At 41.1% G+C, this 22437-nt stretch overlaps 2 protein-coding genes across 3 annotated transcripts in view; one reads left to right on the forward strand and one right to left on the reverse strand.

The window, feature by feature from the left end:
• Window positions 1-784: 784 nt before the first annotated feature.
• Window positions 785-12032, forward strand: zbtb2b (zinc finger and BTB domain containing 2b). The gene is made up of 3 exons (XM_007547267.2): window positions 785-1312; window positions 5645-5825; window positions 6593-12032. The coding sequence occupies exons 2-3, from the start codon at window positions 5653-5655 to the stop codon at window positions 7995-7997; spliced, it is 1578 nt and encodes a 525-aa protein (XP_007547329.1). The 5' UTR covers window positions 785-1312; window positions 5645-5652; the 3' UTR covers window positions 7998-12032.
• Window positions 12033-12668: 636 nt separating this feature from the next.
• The window catches only part of akap12b (A kinase (PRKA) anchor protein 12b), a 42582-nt gene continuing 32813 nt past the window's right edge, over window positions 12669-22437 (reverse strand). The window contains exons 1-3 of one of the 2 annotated variants that reach the window (XM_007547289.2): window positions 21587-21861; window positions 14287-18342; window positions 12669-12734 (exon numbers count right to left, since the gene is read on the reverse strand). In XM_007547289.2, the coding sequence (XP_007547351.1) occupies window positions 14291-18342; window positions 21587-21611 (4077 nt within the window). In that variant the 5' untranslated portion in view covers window positions 21612-21861 and the 3' untranslated portion in view covers window positions 12669-12734; window positions 14287-14290. Of the gene's footprint in view, window positions 12735-14286; window positions 18343-21586; window positions 21862-22437 lie in introns of those variants that run through there. The other variant, XM_007547278.2, reaches the window with a different exon arrangement.

Consider the following 22437-nt stretch of genomic DNA (forward strand, 5'->3'; position numbering starts at 1 on the left):
ATTATACAGCACTGTAGAATTGTGACTGGTTTTTATTTACTCTCTGTTGCTTTTGTGCTTTTTTTTACTTATTACATATGATGTATTTATTTTATGTGTCTTTGTTATGTGTCAAGTTTTATTCATTAACATTTGTTTGTCTTTTAATTATTTTTTACAGCAACTATGTCAGTCTTGCTGTTTTTAAAGTGCTTTATAAATAAACAGTCATGGTTGAAAAAAAAACGCAATGATTGATGAGTTCTGCTGCTTTTTTTTTAAAACAACTTCAGTTTTCAGTTTCTCACATTTACTTAATATTACTGTGTTTATGACTGTGCAATAACAGTTTAGAAATCACAACAAAAATGCATGCCAAATTCCATTTGCCCTGATGGGATTGTAGTAAAAAGGTTAAACAGAATCAACAACTTGTAGGTATTTAGCATTAGTGGTTTATTCATTATTAAATAACATCGGAATTGGTCACATTTTGAACAAGCAAGTTAGATCCCAAAGACAGGAAAAGCTGGAGAGGCACATGTCTAGTAATAGTCTTACAACTTTTTATTATTTAGGGGACTTTAACCATCTATTAAAACTTAAAATAAGTATTTACGCTCTGTAATCCTAAATATCAGGCAATATTTTTATACCTGTAGAAAACATTTAAATCTGACACGACATATGCTGATTTTGCTATTTAAAAACATAAAAACTGAGTATAGAAGAAAATACTAAAATATCAAAGCTGTTATCTGGTTTACCTAACTTCATAACTGTTAATATTTTTGTTTAATAGATTCATAGATAAATGATATATAGACAAAAGTGAGTTTGTAATGTAAATTTTAAAAACGATCTGATATAGCTGGGACATTAATTCTACCACCGCTCTATTGTTATATTGAGGCGCTGTTACCACTATACGCTGTGACTGTAGCGGTTGGATCTCGCCGGCTGTCAGAGAAAGAAACAGAAAAAATGGTTAGCAGGGCTTGGTGCCACGACGGTTACACAGTGCGGGAAATTAACGTTAACTCAACCGCCCCTTCAACGGATTTTTACAACGGCTGCTTTTTTCCCTCATCTCTCCCTACTCTCTCTCTCTGACTGTTTTCTTCTTTCTCCCCACTCGCAAGTCATGTGATTGTAACGTAAAACCCCTAACCGGAAAACACCGACGGACGACCCTCCGCCGCCAACGAATGCTGCGTTTACAAGGAACACAGTTGAAGCTGCAGCGAGCGCAGAGAGGACGGACGGCTGGGTCTCCGGTAGCAAACAAACAAGGGCGATACGGAGGAACTCCGGTGATTTCAGCAGAGCGCAAGTACGGTTGCCCAGCAGTACATTCATATGTGTTCGTTTAGCTAACACTGGTTCGTTATTTTTGCGGTTCGGTTTGTTTCTGGCTAACTGTAATTGTCACGGGGAAGTTAAAAGAAACGCGTTCGTGACCAGCCCCATCCCCCTTGCGTCTCGCGCTGTCTGTTCCTACGAGCGCGCGCGCGTGTTCGTGCATGTGTGTCCGTTTTCTCGCGCTAGCAACCACGAGAGACCGACGGAGTCCTCTTGTTTCAATGTGCTTCCCCACGATTATTCTTCGTGTGATTTTGCTGATATATTTTGTTTACCAGACAGAACTGTTTTATTCCTGCGTCATGTTTACCTTTCTCACACGCTTTCCTCTCAGGCGGTTCACTGTGTATTTTCAGAGTAACCGAACGTCTCACTACGGAAGCGACAGTTCCACGTGTCTACATCACAGCAGGGGCGGTGCTAGATCTTTACAAACAAGTTGGCAAAGACATGGCATTGTGGCAGCTTATTACACCATGTGATTTAAACTAGTGTCATTTAAGGCAACTCTGCAGTAGTCCTAATAAATTATGTAATCAGGCGCATATAGCAATCCCCAAGATACTGGTTATTTTCTAGACAAATTGTTTCAGATATGCCCAAAATGAATATGTCACGACTTCAGAAACCTTTTGTACTGTTTATATATTGATAATCCAGTAATGACAATATAACTTTTAATAAAATCAGTTGCAAAGACTTTTAGGCTTAACTCGGGGTTTCTCATGCGTTGCTGAAATAAAGTTTTAAAGTAAAACTGTTAAGTCAGTAATGACTAACAATTCTCCCTTATATGTGGAATAAATTTAAACTTATGCTTGTTTATTTTTTCATGTATTACTATATATGTATTGTTGTAATTTTTCTTGTTAGCACTGTTGCTCTGAACAACAAAGTTCCCTGGGTGCGATTCCCCACCGGGGCCTTTCTGCATGTAGTTTGTACATTCACTTTATTAATACGTGGTCTCTCTGTGGGCAGCCCAGCTTCATAGGTTGCCCTTAGGGTTGTTTGTGAAGAGATGTTTGTCGTGTTCGCCTTTGATGTGTGTCATGATACACTGGCAAACCAATCCAAGGTGTACCAGTTTCTGACAAAGACTGCTGGTGGTATGCAGGGATATGGAATGGATGGATGCTGTATAAGTGTTATTGTTAATTTTTTCATTTAACCTACAGTCTGCCATGGACTTGTTTAATTTTTCTGTAAATGTTAGACTGTATCAAATGCTTATAGGCAGAGCAAAAGCAAAAATTTTCTGCTAATGTGGTAATATGTAAATATGCACCAATCGGTCCACTAAAGATCACATACAAATTGGTACAATTTCCAGAAATCTGAAGATAATTCAATTAGTTATTTGCAGGTATACACATCACGGAAATATTTTTTAATATTCTTTGAAATGTAGCTTGATTCGATTAGGTCATATGAGGAATATCTGTGAAGAGTCATTTTTAAGTTGTATCACAGATCCTCAGTTTGATTTATGTCTGGTCGTTCTAACTCATGAATATACTTTGATCTGAATATTCAGTAATAGACTACCATAAAACAATGAAATATAACCCCAAAAATACCTTTTAGAATTAGTAAACAGCCCTGCAAAATAAAAGGCAAAAATATTTTGCTCAGCTAGAACTGAGACCCAATGAATGTGAAATGTTGTCACACTGGAATCCCCTTCCCTATCTCAACTTTATTTCATTCTCTAACAGGATTTCTCCCAGTGTTAATTTTCCCATCAACTCTTACCAACTTCTCTGTCCCTTTGGGGAAAAAAAGCACATTCACAGCATGATGCTGCCACTGCCGTGTTTCACAATCATTTTTATTTTTGCTAAAAATGTGAAAGCCATGTATCAGTTTCCTGCCATTGCAAAATTATAAACTGCCTTTTGTGGTTTTAACGCAACCAAATATGAATATGTTATAAAGGTAGACATATTTTTTGCGAGGCGTTGTTCAAATGGCTGAGCCATTATTTCATTTTTGATTGTGGTTTCTGTTTTGATACTGCAGTTAGAAATTAGAAGATGACCAAAAGCTTTCTGCAATAACAAATGAGAAAAACAATATTTGTCTGTAATTTTATCATTTAGCCCTTAGATCCGCTGTAGACGACTTTTTAACTAAGTGCCTGATCAAAGCTTTTCTTTCTCCATTCTGGTGCTAAGACAGAACCTTGAAATTAATATTTAATGTTATTTAAGATATGATTAATCTCAATTGCTGCAAAGTGTGATTGTCATTTAAACCAGGAGGTACTGTTTGGTGCAATAGCAACTTGCTACTGAAATATGATCTTTATTTTAGGAGAAAACTTTGTGACCTTTACACAAACTATAATTAAAAATGACACACTAACCAAGCACCTACCATAGAAAACTAAGCAATGGAAAAAATCAGTGATGTAATTGAATTAATATCTACTATCGTCTTGTGAAGCCAAAATAACGTATGCATGCTATTTATTTCATTCTCTACAAAGGTTTGGTTTGAAGGCAGAGCGTTTAGAAGGACGTGTGAAAACAGCGTTTTAAACATTTGTACTGTACAACACGTATTTAGCTGGTGGTCTCCTTGGGCCACCAGCTAAATGCTTTCTGCACCTGCTGAAAGTGGTTTCTGTTGTCTCCCCTAAGCAGATGAGTAATCATATCAGATTTCAGTCAGTCCGCACTAACAGATCAAAATATTTGCGTCAACGTTATTATAGATACATCTTTTTACTAAGCTGTTCAGTTTAAAACATAAACCACAGCGTCAAATGGTATCAAGAATCTGTAATTTCTTCAGTTTTTTTTTTTAAGCTTTAAATGCTTTTGTTTAATCAAGCTTAAATATACCTGAAGGAGCATTCATAATGAGAAAAAGTAGAACAGTAGTTTTTAGCTTCTTAGTGTGTGTTGCTGTGGAAATCCACAAGTTTTCAGGTGGATGGTACCTTATGGTTTTTTTGGATTGAAGGTTTGCGGCAGATTTCTGATCGTTTTGAAGACTCGACACCGATGAAGTATCTGGTGCTGTCTGTCTCCAGACTTTTTATTTGTGCTGTTAGGGAGAAAGTGTCAGTGGAAGGAGAGTGACCCTTCCCATAGGCTGTTTTCATACTTCTTCTGAAGGGGGTAGAACCAGCTCTGCCTTGGAATGTGTGTCGACACCCATAACCCTGATCATGTGATGGCCTGGAGCCCTCTGGGTCCTTTGTTGACCTTTGGGGTCAGCAAAACTCATCTCATTGGTCAGCAGAATGCAGGCACCTCTGAAATGCCTCTTAAGGCTGACTTTGAGTGATTGGTGCTTCATCAAAGTAAATTCAGTTGAATTTCTAAAGCATGTTTATGGTCAAAGCTGTGTAGATTATATTTTTAATCATACACATTTTTCTTTTAATTAAACTTCTTCCTAAATGTTTTGTGTCACACAGCTAATGATAATCTCTCTTTCACCAGAAGGAACTTATTAGTCTTAATTGTAGCTTGATTACTAGTATCAAGTATCGAGGTTTTAAAAAATTATCTTAATCATCTTAGCGAGAGTCCAAAGAATGCACCCCTTTTCCCACTTGTTGCTGTGCACTGCATATCAGCTGGTCGAAAGACAGCCAGCCTATAAACACATTAAGCAATGGAAAACTACAAATCAGTTTAGCATAGTTTTTCTTTATTGTTATGCATCAAATAATACATCTATTTAACATTATCATTTTATCTTTAAAAATGTATTTAATATGTTATAGGTAGAAGTAACTGATTCATTTTGCTTTTAAATAAAGCTAATGCTCCCTAAGCGATTAGATAATTTTATACTTTGTGGTTTTCTATTTTGTATTTAAATATGGTGATATTTTGGTATTTTACTGAAGTTCATCATACTGTGACAATCTTTGACTGACCCATGCTTGATCTCTACTGTTTTTTTGTTTTTTTTGGTTTATATGACAATTTTATTCTCATGACTATCAGTAGAAGTCAGTTAAAGACTCGTGTGCATAAAATTTATGGTACTATAAAGGAGTCAGGTTGTTGGTTAAAGATATCTGGAATTCACAGTTAAATGAACTAATTCAAACAAAGGTGTTTTGTTTGACCAAACCCCTTTTGTTCCTCACTGTTACTGCTGTTTGATACAGAGTAGATATATAGCCTCCATTATCTCTAAGTGATTCTTTACAGCTGTGCTACGTTCCCCTTTGTGAGGTTGTTAGATCATCACTGACAGCTTGATCCTTTGTGGTCACAACAACCTCTCGTCTGCTGCTTGACGGGAAACTTATGGCTTCTTGTGTGTGTTTGTGCAGGTTGAAGAATGGAGTTGGCCAACCATGGTCTTATCCTGCTGCAACAGCTTAACGCTCAGAGGGAATTTGGCTTCCTGTGCGACTGCACTGTGGCTATTGGAGACGTCTTCTTCAAAGCCCACAAAGCGGTCCTCGCTGCCTTCTCCAACTACTTCAGAATGCTCTTTATTCACCAGGACAGGTAGGAATAAATGGGTCCTTCTCTGTGTGTATAAAGATAGAAAACAGAAGTTGATGCACCCTGGCCTGAGTCAGCTGTTTGTAAAACCACCTGCTCCGGAGTGTTTTTTTTTTTAAACCTTATAAGTTGACTTGTGAAGGAATTGGTTGCATTTATTTTATATTTTATTTAGGGATGTCAGGCTAAAAAGGACCTGAATACACACCACACTTTTTTAATCACAAAATTCCGCTAAAACTACTTAATTTTTTTTGTTGAGTTAGGACAAAATGATTTCATTTAAAACAGGGATGCACGATATATCGGCACTGACATCAGTATCGGTCGATATTAGTCAATTTTCGTTCTGATAAGTAAAATTGGGCCAATATTAATAATCAAGGTTTATTTCCATCTTGTTGCCATTTGTTTCATGAGGGAGAAGGGACAATATCGGTCATGTGAAAGTGATGCAGAGCAGGATTAAGGGGAGTTTAATCGAAGCAGAGGAGCAGTGCTGGAGTCAAAAGGCGTCTGTGTGCCGCTGTCAGTCTCAGGATTCTCTTGCAAAAGACATTTTTAATCTCCCGGGGATTTTCCAAGTGAAATAAAGATTAGATGAAACGAAATGACAGAGGGACATGAAGTATTTATAATAATGGATATTGGCAACAACGACAATAGTAATAAAATATATCGATAACAGCCCAGATTTTTGAGTCGCCGCAACCCTAAGTTAAAAACCTCTAATCCTTTCCCACTATTCACTGTAATGTGTTTGGTTTCAGTGACTGCGTGCGTCTGAAGGCCGCTGACATCCAGCCAGATATCTTCAGCTATCTCCTCAACCTGATGTACACAGGCAAGCTCGCCCCCCAGCTGATAGACCCGGCGCGTCTCGAGCAGGGAGTCAGATTCCTCCACGCGTATCCGCTCCTGCAGGAGGCCAGCCAGTCGGTGTATTCCCACCCCGATCAGAGCATCAACCTCTCCACCTCGCTCTACGGCATACAGATATCCGACCAGCAGGTGGCGCTGTCAGCCAGAGTACCGGCTCGTCGACAGCTCTCCTCACCGTTTGACTTGGAGCAACTGAACTCGGAGGGGAAAGTGTCCTCACCCGCCACGGTGTCGTTCACAAACGCCCTATTGTCCAAGCAAGCTGCATCGCCCCCTGATATCGAGGCCTCAACCAGCAGCGCGAAGGCATCCGGTGAGGAGGGGGCAATGGACGTTCTGAGCGCAGATGGTTCCTCCGCCACTGCGATCCTCCATGTAAAGCCGAGCATAATGAAGAGAAGTTCCTCCTTCAGGAAGTATTACTCGTGCCACCTCTGCAAGAGCAGATTCACCCAGAGAAGTCTGCTGAGAGAACATCTCCTGCACCACACACAGGCTCTCCAGCAGGCGGCGGCGGAGCCCAGCAAGGCGCCGCCGTCGCCCGCTGTGATCAGAGAGAACAGCATGTTGGCAGAGGGGGCTTCTAAAGGAATCAAGGCCGGCTCGAGCGCCTCGGCCACAGCTGTGGAGATCATCAGCGACAACGAACAAACTCCCGTCTCAGGCACCAACTCTGACTCTCCCCAAGCAGAGGTGTCCACCTCCACGTGGGGGGTGGGAGGGTTGAGCTCCCAGGCAGACACCCCGCCTCCGTCGGACATCGCGGACATCGACAACCTGGAGAACGCCGACCTGGACCGCGAAGTGAAGCGCAGGAAGTACGAGTGCTCCACGTGCGGACGCAAGTTCATTCAGAAGAGCCACTGGCGCGAGCACATGTACATCCACACGGGGAAGCCCTTCAAGTGCAGTGCGTGCGGGAAGAGCTTTTGCCGTGCCAACCAAGCCGCCCGCCACGTCTGCCTGAACCAGGGCGCCGACACCTACACCATGGTGGACCGGCAGAGCATGGAGCTCTGCGCTGCAGGGGAAGACAGCAACCAGATGGAGGCCATGTTCTTGGGCTCCTCGAAGCCTTACAAATGCAACATTTGTGCGACGACCTTCTCCAGCCCCGCTGAGGTGATCAAACACCTGTGCTTCTCCCAAGGGGGATTAGCAGGACTGCCGGGAAGCGCAGGTGCAGGCATGCTGCTGCAGCAAGAAGATGTCTCCAAAGATGAAGGCTCTGATTTGTCCAACTCTGGCACCCCACCAGAACCGATAAAGACTGAGGAGATCCTCGTAGAATAGCAGCCGAACTGTTTAACATGTTTGCCATCTAAATTATGGTTAAAATAGGTAAGCTAAAGAAAAATTTGTCAGGGTATGTTTGCTAGATATTCTTAACCTTTATTTCATGATAAAGTGCTTTAAATGTGTAGACCCTAAGAGTGCTAATTATAAAGATTTCTCTCGATACAATCATAAAAATTACACACACACACATTTCACTGAAAGGCTTTGGGTTAACCAACAATAAAACACTGATTTGTTATGCTGTAATAAACTCTTTGCGTGCAGCTGTCTGCGCTTTTTGACATTGGAAGAGGAAGATGAGGCCGTCTAGAGTTGTTAGACATCAAGAGTTGCAAAACGCTGATAACTCCTCTGCTACTGCAGGGAATTTCCACATGGGCAGAAATCTAGACATAAACTGGCAGCTGCAAGCACACAGACCAGAGACAATCTGTGCTCGCTGTATTTGAACCGACTCTCAGTGTCCGTCTTCCATCCTCTGATGTCGGCTGAACAGAATAAATATGTTTATGTGACGCAACGACCATTCACCGCATCTTCCCCAGCACACGGCTACGTGTGTGTATGCCTCTGTGTTTAGTGGTGTCTTAGTGGGATTACCGCTCCTGTCTTTTATTCCTTGTCACACCAGACGGAGAAACAGGCTCGCGTTGTCTAAATTTATGCCACTTTTGTTTGTTTTCTTCACATTTGCCAGCCTTGTTATGTATTATATAACTCTTTGGTTACTAACACTGTAGCAACATGTTCCATCCAGACCCTCAATTTGAGGCTGTAGAATATTTTAAATCATGTGTGTTTTCATATAATTAATTTGAATCTATTTCTGGATCCCTTTTAAAGTTTATTTGATGTTTTTCTAATTTTATACACAGCGCTATATTCATAAAATGACAATATATTTGAAAAGATGTAAGATGACTAGTGGACTGATCGCTTCCAAAATCTTAACATGTGAAGGATATTGAATAAACTTGTGTTGAATTGTTAAGGAGGTTTTTCAAAGTCTTGCCAAATGTGTGCTAAAGGATATTTGTTGTGCTAAAAGGGAAATAGTTTCTTCTATATTTTAACGTTTTTTTTTTTGTTTTTTTTTTGTTTTTTGTGTTTGTATGTTTTTAGTTTCTGCCCATACGAGAATAAAAGTGTGATAGAAGGTTGCAACTTTTAGAAAAACTTTGTAGAGGCCTGATTATTTCAGCTATCTGGACTGGAAGTCACATCTCAAAGAACAAGGTGGTTTACACATGTTTTGTTGGAATATAAAATGTGTTTTATTGATCTTCCATATCAGTTCTTGTGCTACTGATGACTAGAATTAGAGTTTTTTTTATACATGTTGAATAAATGAGAAGCTCACATTAATATATTGGGTATAATTTTTTAACATTATTTCATATGTATGCAGATAATCTAAAGCTGCCAAAGAGTTAATTTTTCCCTCTTACTTAAAATATTGTACCTTTTTTTTCTTTATATTATAAATTTCTGCAAAATTTGATCTTTACTCCAGTAACTAGACTGGCTTTGAGCTTCCCATTCATTCATATTACAATGTTTCATATTAAAATAATTAATTCTCTCTCTATATATATATATATATTGAAATTTCTTAAAAAAAAAAGAGAGCTATTTTCCTTCTCTTTGATTCAGCAACTCTCATAGTGATACTGGTGAAATGTATGTGTAAATTAAAACACACAAAGACATGTTTAATTAACAGGAAATAATTTTAAATGTCCTGCTTGAATAATGTTTAATTATAATACTTAATGTGGTCATTCTCGTTGTAATAGCTTTGATAATTTCTTTATCCCCTATTCTAATGCTAGAAATCTAAAGTTTGCAGGATTGAAATGTGATGCAGTTCACGCAGTCTGTAGCTAGATGGCGCTGTTTTCTTTTACTGTCCGCTCAGGTTGAAAGAGAAGGAAACCGTCAAAAATGAACAGTGATAGTTCACCAGCTGTTTCTATTTTACCATGAATCTGAATATTTTTTTTCCTTCACTTGCGAGCTGGCAGTGATTTTGCTCATTTCGAAACTGATCAAATTTCAATACTTCTGTCCCTTAATTTTCCAAACAAATGATCCACTGAAATATGCACACGTCATTGGAAATTCTCCATGTTCATTTTCAAAATTAATGTCTGTGCTCGATCTTTTACTAAACAGCCAAACATCTCAGGAAGTTGAGAAGTTTGACTTCACTGTCAAGCTGTTGGTCATTAGATAAATAGTTTGGGACTATTGTAAAGAGTATGCAATGTAAACCTCTTCCTGGTGCCCATTTGACATCTACTGTGACGATTCTGTGTTCTCAGGAATGTAATTTTATCTGTTTGAAACGTTTTTTGGCCATGAAGAAAGAATAAAAACACGTCTTTACATAATAGTGGTTTTGTGTCGTGACTGCCAACTTGCCAGTTGAGTTGCAAATGAGTAATTGTTGTAAAATGCATGTCTAATTCAAGAAGCAATAAAGAATCCAGACACATTTTCTCTACCTTTATTGAATGAAATATAGACAAGTTTCTGAATCCTCACTATTAACAGCTTGGAAAATATAAAAGACAACTATGACCATGCTACATTAAACTTTTGCTAAATGGCTGCAGGTTATTTGTTAATATTAATATTACAACAATATTATTTAGGTACATACAGGAGGTATACAATTTGTACAAATGTTATCAGGTTCACAGTTATTGTGGGTTACAAACAGAACGGAGGGCTTAAGATGGGTAGGGTAGGCTCTAGATGCTGATCTTCTGCAACAAATGCAAGTCTTTAGTTTTCTAGCATTCTCTAATCATTATTCCTTTCTTTTTTTTTTAAAATAAAGCAAATATAGATCTTTTACACACAAGATTGGCACCTAAACTGTGGCACAAATGTCCACATATTTTAACTTAAAGCTGAAAGAAATGCGAGCTTTTAGCACTGCTAGCTTATATAAGCTACTAAATTAAATTTCACTGATTATAGAAGCACCTCTACATGACTGACCTGGTGCTATTCTTCTAAAGTTAATCAGAAATAAGCGGCTTTGGTGGTACAGTCTAGTTGCTGGACTATTCTTGAGGCGTCCTTTTACAATGGAGATGCAATGCCTGACTCAAAGTAGCTTGTGTGGATACTTTGGGAAGCTAATTGGATGCAACTGGTGTCCTAGTCCTGTGATCAATGGAAAGACCATGGCTCCCTGATTAATCCTAACTAAATTTGGCTTTTAGATTAACGGGAAAAAAATTAGCTTTAGTATTTATTCCTGGTACCATGAAGTTTGTGCCTTTCTAAATCATCCCTCGCTCTGTTTGTGTCCTCCCTGGTGCCAGTTTTAATGAACCTGAGCCATAGTGCTTGGTGAAGAACACAACGTTGTGCAGAACTAGCTCACCTTCAACGTGACTCCCAAGAAGTCAAGGATTAAAGGGTGTAAAGGTTTTGTTTGTTTGTTTTTTTTTCCATAAGAAAATGGTGAAAAACATATGCGCTTTCTGTGTTTCTGCACAGAAAGTGAAGAAGTAATCAATCAGGAAACATTGAACACCATACACATGAAATGCTTTGTGTTTTGTCGGACCAGTGTTAAAAACTGGCACGTGTGTATTCTTTGTAACACAGCAAATACTTCTGCCACATTATATGCTTAAAGTGTTGTCATAGTATTTTATTATCACATTAAACAATGTGTGACAATGTCTTTTCACAGTATATCAGGCAGTGAATTTGTCTTACGTACATGAATCTCATGAAATATTAAGTGGGGATGCAGAGTGAAAACACACAATGTGATAAATCCAAGCACGTGGTCCATTTTTAGTAGTTATTTTAATCTCTGCTCCTCTGCCTGTGGAATAACACTTGTACCATGACTGAGTTATATTTACCTACAAAGCCTTGAAATAATTTTCTTGTATGCAACTGTTTTTTTTATATGTATATCATTATTCAGCCGGATGCAGTTTATGAGAAATTTTAAGACTTGTCCGCATCAAGTTTAAAACAAAGCAAAAAAAAAAAACCTGTTGCACAACAGCATAATGTGAAGTCCTTACGATAAACAAAACGAGGCAAAATAAAAAGTAGAAATAAGACACGTATGTTGTGAATGAATGAATAATCAAGATATAAATACAATATACATGATAATAATCACCCATCTNAAAAAAAAAAAAAAAAACCTGTTGCACGACAGCATAATGTGAAGTCCTTACGATAAACAAAATGAGGCAAAATAAAAAGTAGAAATAAGACACGTATGTTGTGAATGAATGAATAATCAAGATATAAATACAATATACATGATAATAATCACCCATCTTTTCACCTTCTCACACCACTGCTACTATACACATAAAAATTCACACTCCTGCATACAAAACACTTCAACTCCTCTCCACCAGTTTGCAGCAGGGGCAATGAGAAAGTCAGTGAAGGTGTGATAACAAGCCAAACAGGATGTTTCTGAGGGACCGGACATGCATGGGTGTTAAGGTGAGTGAGGGTGCAGTGGGCCGTCATGGAGCTGTGACAGGGCTGCAGGGGAGAGTCAGAGGACAGGTGGGAGGAGAGACAGGAGGAGCTGTTTCTCAGTCTCTCTGAGCAGGATGGGCGAGGTTCAGTCATAGGTGTCACCACAGAACATCCTCTCTCATTTCATCTTTCTCTCTCACACTTCCTGGTCCTGACACGTGTGTCTCCCAGGCAACGGGGCTGCATCCTCACCTGTGGACAAGGCAAAAAAAAAAAAAAAATTTTAGAACAAGAGACCACCTGTTCTCAAATTTAAGTGAGATTCTTTTAAGTCCAAAGTCCAAAGCAGACAGCTATTATTTAAAACCAACTCTGCTTCCAAAAACATTAAAATAATTTGTGCAGACAACAATTAATGGACCTTTAAAGCATAATTTTTCTTTTCACTTCCAGTAGGCAGCTATGTACACCAAGAACTAGTGTTCGTTTTTTTTTTTTTTTCTTTTTTACACAGGAAATCAAACAAGACAAGTTTATTTGAAACAGGAGGTGGTGTGCAACCAATGATCTTCCTGTGCGAAACATACTAAAAATGAAATGTAAAGCAGTTTTAGTCAGAGTTACGGTCTGGAAAAAGAAAATTATGTACAAAAAAACTATGATTTTAAGTCACATTTTGACACTATATTTTTATTAGCACGGATGTTTTTCATGTTCTGCTCTCAGTATGTGTTTCAAACAGGAAGATAATTTGTGCTGAACTGCCTCCTTGCTACTTTTTAATGTAAATAATCACCTGCAGACATGATAAAAGTATGTTGAACTGGTTTCCCTTAAACTACTATAATGTTTTAGAGTTTGGAGTTGTTTTAAGAAGAAGCTGTCTTGGTCTGCAGTCCCCTTCGATTACCTTCAGCTAAACTGGATTTATACTAAATGAAACGTTTACTGCAGATAAAATGAATACAGGATAAGACATAAAATAACACACAATATTAAAACTGAAAAATGACAAGAAATACTTTATATTTGTATACACTGCAAAAAAAACTCACTACTCCCCTTACAATTTTTTTTAATTAAGTTTTTGATCCAGTTAATTATTAATAGTAGAAATCTACAACAATGTTGTCTCACGGCACTATAAACTCCTACTCTCGTTTACAGTGTTTTCATATTAAATGCTTCACTGGAGCCCACATTTTTCCTGTTCGCCTTTTTCCTCTTAGTGCAGGCTTTGGAAGTAAACCATGTCAGCTAACATCAGTCTGCATCTCTACTGCATTACTGCAAAATAAACTATCTGCTAGCCTAGACATATAAGACTTGTACGTGAAGCCAAAACTGGGGAAAGATAAACAACTTCTGTTCTTCGAAGCTTTGTAATCAAACCTTACAAATGCTGACTTCGACATGGTTTCTGGACTCCATACTGAGCCGGTGATAGAAGAAAAACAGGAGGAGAGAGCAGAGGAATCATAATCAGCCTTTCAGCACAAGTTCATCTGCCCCTCACATACACCGGTTCCCTTTAAGACCTGAGCCCACAAAGACGGGGGTCAATGGCGGCATTCCTGCTTTGATATCAAAGGTACCCTGGTTACTCAAAGCCTGAACAAAAGCTTTTTCATCTAGTTGGTGTGCAAATCCCCTCCCTACTTTCTAATAAAAGTAGGACCCATTGATTTAAAAAAAAGAAAAACACCATTTGATAAGCCAGCAAAAGAATCCATGCTTCTTTTCGCCCAACACTATTTAGTAAAAGATTTGCTTTAAATAAAAAGATATACTTTTGTAGTCTTACCTGCTCATGATGCTGCTGTGATCTCTGTAGACACAGGCTCGATCTCCTTCACAGCCTCCTCAATCACCTCGATCACTTGCGCCATCACCTCCGCACACTTTGCTGATGGTTTTTGCTCCAGCTGGCTTTCGTCTGCGTCCAAGCGTTGACTGTCAGCAGCAGCAGCTTCAGCAGAACTGGACTCCTGAGGTTCTTCCGTCAGGTCTGGGAGTTTGTTTTGTCTTGAAGGATTCTCAGCTGTCGCGCTGGTGTTTGAACTCTCGCCATCCAGCATATCCACGGTTTCTACTTTCACGGGCTGCTCTTCAACCTCGTTGGCCGATTGCAGGACCACCTGTGTCGGCATGTGGGTCTCGACCGCCTTCTCCTTTTTCTCCTCTGAAGGGGCCTCCGACTTGTTCCCATTCTCGGAGGTTTCTTTCACTTCTCCCTCCTGATCTTTTTCACTTTCTTCAACATCTTCGCCTTTGATCTCTGTTACTTCTTCCTCAATGACAGCATCTTCACTTACTTGTACTTCCACGGCTTTCTTCAAGTCCTTTTTGGGTTCCTCCTCCTCCTCATTGTTATCCTCTTTAATGTTTTCTGTGATCTCTATTGGGACAGTCTCTATGACCTCCATGGCAACACATAAGGGCTGAGGGGATTGTTGGACCGGTCTCTCATAGACGTCAGGAACAGGGGTGTCAGTGATGACAACTTGGTCAGCTGTGATGCCGGTCTCACCCTCTGTGGTCGCTGTTGCCTGAACCGGTGTTGGGATGGTTGCTGTTGGCTTTTTGGGTTGTGGTGCATCTTCTAAAACTTTATCTACAGCCTCCTTGATGACAGTTTTTGCAATGACCGCACTCTGAGTCTCGATCTCTGTGTTCTTCTTGGCCTCATTTGGAGCAACAAGCAACACTGTCTCAGTGATTACAGCGCTTTCCTCACTTGGCACAACACCAGGGAGAGCAATTTCAGCCCCCTCTACGTTTTGATTTTCTCCGGCCACCTCTTCTACATCCATCACACCCTCCTTGGACTCCACAGTTACCTCAGAGACCTCTACACTCTGGATGCAGACAGCCGTTTCTGGAATAGGCTCTATAGCACTGATCACAGTTTTAGGGGAGTTCTCCGTCCGTGTTGTGGGCTGAATGACCTCAGAGGTCTCTGTGCTGACAGCTCCAAGCTTCTCAATCTCAGGCTCGTAGCTCTGACTGGCCACTTCAATCTCTGCGACTTCACTCAATTTGACTGCAAGAGGCTCAAGCTCCAGAGTTTGGACTTTGTTAACATGAGCCTGGAGCACCGGATCTTCTGAAACAGCAGCTTCTTCTGGTTCTAACGGCTTCTCCTCAGCCACCATTTCAATATCAGTAGCATGGCCAACAGGTACCAGGTCTTCTAATGTAGGCTCCACAGGCTCCTCCACAGCAACTTCAGCAATCTCCTTTGTCACAAGACCGGTACAAAGAGCCGAGGCCTCACCTTGCACATGTTTCTCCAGGAGGGCAATGGTTACAGGCTTGGCGTTTTCCGTTTCTGGGTCACTCTCGGTTTCTTCAGAAGCCTTTTCGAGAGGAACATCTTCCAGAGTCACAGATGTCTGGGTGGGGATTTCAGTGATCTGAGCCTCAATAGCACCAATGATTTCTTCTGCATTGTTCTGCCTGGGACCCTGTGGAACAGGGGAGGTCGCCGCAGCTGGAGCTGGAGTAATAGGCTTCACCTCGGCGGTGGACAGTCTACGTCCTGTGCGACCTAGACCTTTAGGAGGAGCGACCAGGTCTTCGGTTTCATCCTCTGCAATGTCAGTGTCGACGGATTTAGGCGTAGCAGCATTTTCCGCCTCCTCTGGAATATCACTCAGCTGATCATGTTGGTCTTCTGCACCTTCAATGCTGGCTGGAATCCATGACGGTGCTCTATCCTCAGCAGACACTTTACTCTGCACTGTAGCTGCTTCTTTCGGTGCTTCCTGTGCTACTTCAGCTTGGTCGTCATACTCTGAGAGAGGAACCACAGCTGGGGTGTCAGAGTCCTCCTCGGCTGAGCCCTGGTCTGCAGATGGTTGCTTTTCCACCACCTTCTTCTTGCGTCCGGGGAAGAGCTTCCTCAAAGAGAAAGAGGACTCTTCTTTTTGTGTTTCATTGTTTTGCTGTGCTTGGTCAGCACCCCCGTCTGGCTTCTCCTCACTTTTGGGCTTATTTTTTGACATAACCAAGCGTTTCAGTGTGCTCCAGGGTGACTCTCTCACAGGAGGTGCACTTACTGGCTCGGGTGCGGGAGCCACCTCTTCATTTTCAGGATTTTGGGAAGCGTCAGTGACATCCTCGTTTTTTCCCTCTTCTTTCACGTCTTCTTCTTCTGCAACTGTTGCTCCTGTCGTCTCCTCTTCAGCTTTGGTCTCCTCATCATCAGAGTCAGAGGTCTTCCTTGTCCTCTTTTTAGGTCCACCCATGCACATCAGAGCCTCCCAGGATACAGAGGTGTCCATTTTCTTCTTGGTCTCCTCAGTGCTACTGGTCAGTTTCTCTGTGTTTTCAGTTTTTGGCTCATCCTCTGGACCCTTGTCTTCTTTCCCCTCTTCCTCCTCAGCACCTTTTTCTGCCAGTGGAGCGCTCTCGGACGAGGACAGAGTGGCAGACTTAACTGGTTTGTCACTTGTGCCTTCATCTTCACTATCAGAAGACCTTTTGGTGTACTTCTTGGGGCTTACCAGTTTTCTAAAGGAGGCAATGACACTATCCTTTTTCTTCTCACCATCAGATGCAACTTCCCCTTCGGTCTCTTGACTGGACTCGAGTTGGTTTGCCTCTGCAGCCACAGGATGCTCTCCTGAGGTCTCTGGAGACGAGGGCCCACTGTCAACTTTAGCAGCCTCTTCGGACTCAGCGGAAGACTGGGGTTGTTCTGTCCCTTGCTCCCCAGACTCTGTGAGCTTTGACTCTGACTCTTTCTTGTTCTTTTGTCTCTTAGTTGAGAGTTTCTTCAGGCCGGCTCCAGTGAAGAGCTTCTTCAAGGGGCTTCCGTGGGACTTGGACTTCTCCTGTGATGACTGCAGCTCAGCCTCTGCATTCACCTCAGCTGGAGCCTTCTCGTCTGCACTCGCTTCAGCCTTTTGGTCTTCATGCTTGCTCTGATCAGTAATGCTTTCAGTTGGAGTTGTAACCTCTTGGGTGGCATCTGATTTTGCCTCCTCCTGGGTGCTGGGAGCTTCATGCTTGGACTCAGGTTCAGATTTTGCCTCCACAAGAGTTTCTGCTGTCTGCTCTTTAGTTTCCTCCTCTGTTACAACAGCCTCCTCTTTGGTTCCCTCCTCTGACACGACGTTCTCATCCTTCACTGACTGCTCTGCCACGTCTTTCTCCTCCTTCTCCTCAGCAGTGGATTCTTCTGATTTAGCCATTTCCTCTTTTTCAGCAGCCTCCTTTTCCTCCTCTTCCTTTGTCTTCCTGATGCTGGATTTTTTTCTCAAGTTTGAGAAGAGTCCCACGAAGAAGAGCTTTCTGAAGGGGGACATACCAGTCTCCTTGGGTGGAGGTGTGGTCTCTGCTTCCTTCTCTGCTTTTTCCTCCTTGACTTCTTCATCAGCAGCCTCGGCAGCAGTGCCTTCAGGTTGAGTGTCAGTGGATTCATCTTTGTCTGTTTTGTTAGCGGTCTCTCCCTCGGGGGTAGATGCTTCTGTCTGGGCCTTATTTTCGTCAGATGGGGTTTTCTCTTCAGCTACAGCGTCCTCCTTGTCCTTTGCAGGTTCTTCGGTTGAGCTGATCTCCTCTTCTTTGTCTTTAACGGTTAGAAGCGTCACAGGGTCCATCTCATCACTTTTGTCCTTCTTAAGGGTGAATTTCAAGCCCACGATGGTGAAAATCTTCTTGAAGCCAACCTCACCTGCGTCGTCCGTCTTCTCCTCTGCTACCTTCTCTTCAACAGCGGAGATATCATTTGCGCTTGGCGACTCTTTTTCCATTTTCTCGCCGTTTACATGAGGAGTCCCGTCAGCCGGGGCAGTTTCTGTACTCTCCGAAACCTCTTCCTTCTGACCCAGCGGCAGACCATCTGGCTGGCCAACTGAAATGACAAGAAAAGAAAGGGCTTTCTGTAAGACTTTGATCAAATTTCTCAATTTAGTTTATTACTTGACTCTGTAATAAACTAATAAACTTGACTCTGTGTGCACATTTGTGCCGTAGAAAGATTCCAAATGAAATCCCCATGATGTCCATATAAAGCTATCATCTGTAACCTTCATTTAATGATGAGGAAATCAAATCACTTGAAGAGTCAGGATAACTTGCTCTATATTTCATATAACGCTTTAAGTAAAAAAAGGTATTTGTAAAGATCCTAAACTCCTGGTAGCTATTCGTTGGTATAACTTTGCTATGTGCAAATGGGGAAAAGCATAAGGGCATCAGTACAGATAAATAATACACATACTCAATTGTAATGGTACACTAATGCGTGCTAATGCAGTTTTTAGATTACTACGCTACTCTGAGATGTGTTGGGGCTTCATTGTGGCGCTTTTAAGGTCCAGACAGAGACACTTATCTCACTGTAGGCATTCCTCTGCAGCTGAACACATGTTGGGCAAATGTTGCAATAATAGCTGAGATAGCAGACATAAACCACACATTCAACATGTCGGTCTGTCAGTATTTTGACAAATGTAGGCGTTTTGCCGAGGGGAGCAGCGGGGCTGCCGGAGGCTCCTCAGATCTTACTACAGTCTGGGAAATTTCACGTCTAAAATCCCTGGGGTCTCTAAAAAAAATCCTAGAATGATTTATGCTCAAGGAGTCAGGTTGCAGGATTACACACAGAGCATCTAAACTGCTGTTTAAACCAAGCTCATCGTGGGAAATAATCCGCCAGTTAATGAAGCCAACTTGAATATTACATTAGCGGTTGCATAATAAATTTCTTGGGTTTTTTTTTGTTTTTTTTTTGTTTTTCTTTACAAAAAAATATATGCTAAAATTATATTCGATAAACTGAAATATAATTTTTTTGTAGAGTTTCAACTCGGTTCTTGGTCATTTCCAACTGAACTCATCTGGTTAGTAAATCTCTATAATTTAGATGTCGTCGTTCCACACAAAAATGTTAAACTGCACATCGGCCCACGTCCCTTTTTTCTGAATTATAGGCATAGACGGCGTACCAAGAATATTTTAACGTTCAAATGCAGAAAATGTTGCCTGGGCAATAAAAGATGAATGTTTTTTTATTTTTTTTAAACACTCTTAATTTATCTACTAAAAGTGTAATGAAGAACATTCCTGACTTTTCTGCCTTAAGAGGAATGAAAATTATGCCCAACCCAACATTTTTTTAAGATGAGCTCAATGTAGTGTGAGTTTAAATAGCAAGAGACTTCAAGAATGTTTGTTTCCTTTTTTTAGTTAAACTGTGTCTTGCCTCTGCCCATGTACTATTCAAATTAAACAATGCAACACCCTCCCAACCCCCTTTCAGTATCCCTCCTTAAAATAAGTCCCAATCCCCTTGACCCAAATTCCACCACAGCAGGATGGAAGGGGTCCCACCCCCCCTTCCCAAACCAGACACAAGCATACAAAAACACAATAGCCTCCAAGCCCTCTCTGGCCCCTGGAAAATAAAGGAAGGGGGGGTGGTCGACCTTTTTGTTATCGAAAATGGCTACAGTTAGCAGGACGTTTAAATTGTTGAGTTTGACTGCCTTACTGCAGGAAAATGATTCAAGTGACAATAAAGGTTTTGTAACTTTTTCTCCAACATGTGTGGTACTTTTTATTTTTTATTACTACTAATCTAATCGAAATTCATAAATTCACACCAGTTCATCTGAGCTGTTTTCAATTATTAGGCCCCAGAACAGAAAAGGTTATTAAAGAAGAGCGTGGGAGGGGTCACACTGTAAGTAAGCCACTTCTTTGTGTACCTACACCGTCAATAAAACAGGAACCATGCTGATTTTACAGACTGCTGGCATCTTCTCCATCTTTTTGATCTCTTTCTTCTTGCTCAACCAACCGTCAAAGTCCTGGGACTGTAAATATTTGGCGGAGGAGGACGAGCAAAGGCCAGGAAGAATCCAAAGTTAAGCTGGATGGAAGCGGGGACGAGGGTGTAGCATATTCCTGACACTCGCCATCATATTTGGGATGCTTATCTCAGCAGGACACAGATCCTCGTGTGTGAGGGGCGATATCAAATATCACAGCTGCAGCCAATAACCGATTGTTGTTGTTAATCTACTGAGGTCTGTGCTGAAGTCAGGTTGTGTTTCTGTTGGGGCTTCTGTTGCATGACTCGTTTGGGGGTCGCCTCTATCTGCAAGGGCGGGGGCAAGAGACTGTATACAAATACATGCAAATACTTTAGTCTGGGTCTGGAGTTCTAAAACAATAGCAGTCCGTTAAAAACAGGGCAAGGAGACATCGTCACCCTCCCCCAGCGGGGACGATACTTAACACCCCCACATACACACACAAACATCTTTAAAGGTGTGGTCAGAGCATCTCTGTTTGTGCAGAGGGAGGAGGACAGCAACAGTTATTATCCACTCAAATAAAACAACATCGCACTAAACCGGAGAGTTTCTAATTTATCGTGATGCAATCCTGCTCTATTTAAACCACCCTGTCGAGTTAAGATGAAGAAAACTGGGAAAGAGAATGTGTTTTGGCATGCAATCAATTCCAGACGCCCCTCTCTCTCTCTCTCTCTCTCTCTCTCTCTCTCTCTCTCTCTTTCTCTCTCTCTCCCTACACATCCTCCGTGAGTAAATATCCCCACCCGGAGTTAGAGTCCCACTAATCTAATAAAACACCTCACATCATGGGATGCAGTGTGTTGGCTCAGATGTTGGTCTGTACAATAAAAAATAAAAAATAAAAATCAAAGATGGACATTTGACGGACGTTTTTCCACTGCAAAGTTTGAAACATGTTTAAGATGTTCTCACTCATTCAGGATAATAAATCCAGAGATTATTGCTGGGAAATGTGTTTGCAAAGTTCAGTAGAGCAGATTTTCTTTTTTTACATTGTGATGTTCTGCGGTAATCTAGGCAAAGCTTTCTCCAACTGAGATCACTCATCCATGCCAAAACATCCAGAAACCACAACGCAAACTAACCACACCCTTAGTGCAACAATGCTTTTGGCAACCACTCACTTACACGAGGAAAACACACTTGAATGAGTCCCGTTATATTCAAATCACATGAATGGATACAGATTTACAACATAAACAGTTTGACTTCATTCTGACTTTGACAGACACAAAAAGCAACAGTGTTTCAGACATAAAAAGTTCTTCTTACCTGTTAAAGTAATTGTTCCAAGCATTGGGAGAAGCCAGAAGAAAAGCAAGCCCCCCCCCTCAAAAAAAAAAAAAAAAGATGCAACAACTTAAGATTTTGAAAACTGAAGAAGAAAGAAAAAATCACGAGTAAGCTCTAGCAGTCTACTATTTTCCTTCCCTTCTCTTCACACTTTGTAAAAAGTAAGCCTTCCCTCCTGTGTGTCCCTCTGAGGGCTTGAGTTGTTTCTTCTCACTTCCAGCGCTCCTCAGTCAGTCAGCAGAATGAAGTGAACAGAGGTCTCCACACACATTTCAACTGACTGACACACATGTCATGGTTAGGACCACCCCTGCCTCCCCCTTTCTTTTCTTCCCACCTCCCCTTGGCTCTCTTCAGCTGTTCTGAATGAACATCCCCCCCCTCCCCCAGCGCCTCCTCCCTGTCCCCACTCATCCCTCCATCCTCCTCTTTCTCCTCTTCACTCCCTCAGAACTCATCGTCCAGCAACATCTGATGCGCGTCATGTGATGTTTCAATTTAGTCTTCACTACTGACAGCCTGAAAGTATCAAGAATGTGCCAAAAGTATAAAAAAAGTATACAAATCTGAAAAGTGTGGCATGGATTTTGCTACATTCACTGCTGCAAAAATCTCTTGCGGTGTGATGCTTCCACCAGCTTTGCACATCTAGAAACTGACTATTAATTTAGGCTGAATTCAGAGTCTCTATGAAGAGCTCATTAAGTCCTTAGATTCTCATTTGGTTTTGGGTCTGGACTTTGACTGGACCATTTCAACACATGAATATAGTTTCATCTAAAATAGTCACCATGTCTCTGGCTGTATGTTTATGATTATAGTTCTGCTGG

This window comes from Poecilia formosa, unplaced genomic scaffold (assembly GCF_000485575.1).
Source record: "Poecilia formosa unplaced genomic scaffold, Poecilia_formosa-5.1.2 Scaffold1, whole genome shotgun sequence".
Classification (NCBI taxonomy): Eukaryota; Metazoa; Chordata; class Actinopteri; order Cyprinodontiformes; family Poeciliidae; genus Poecilia; species Poecilia formosa.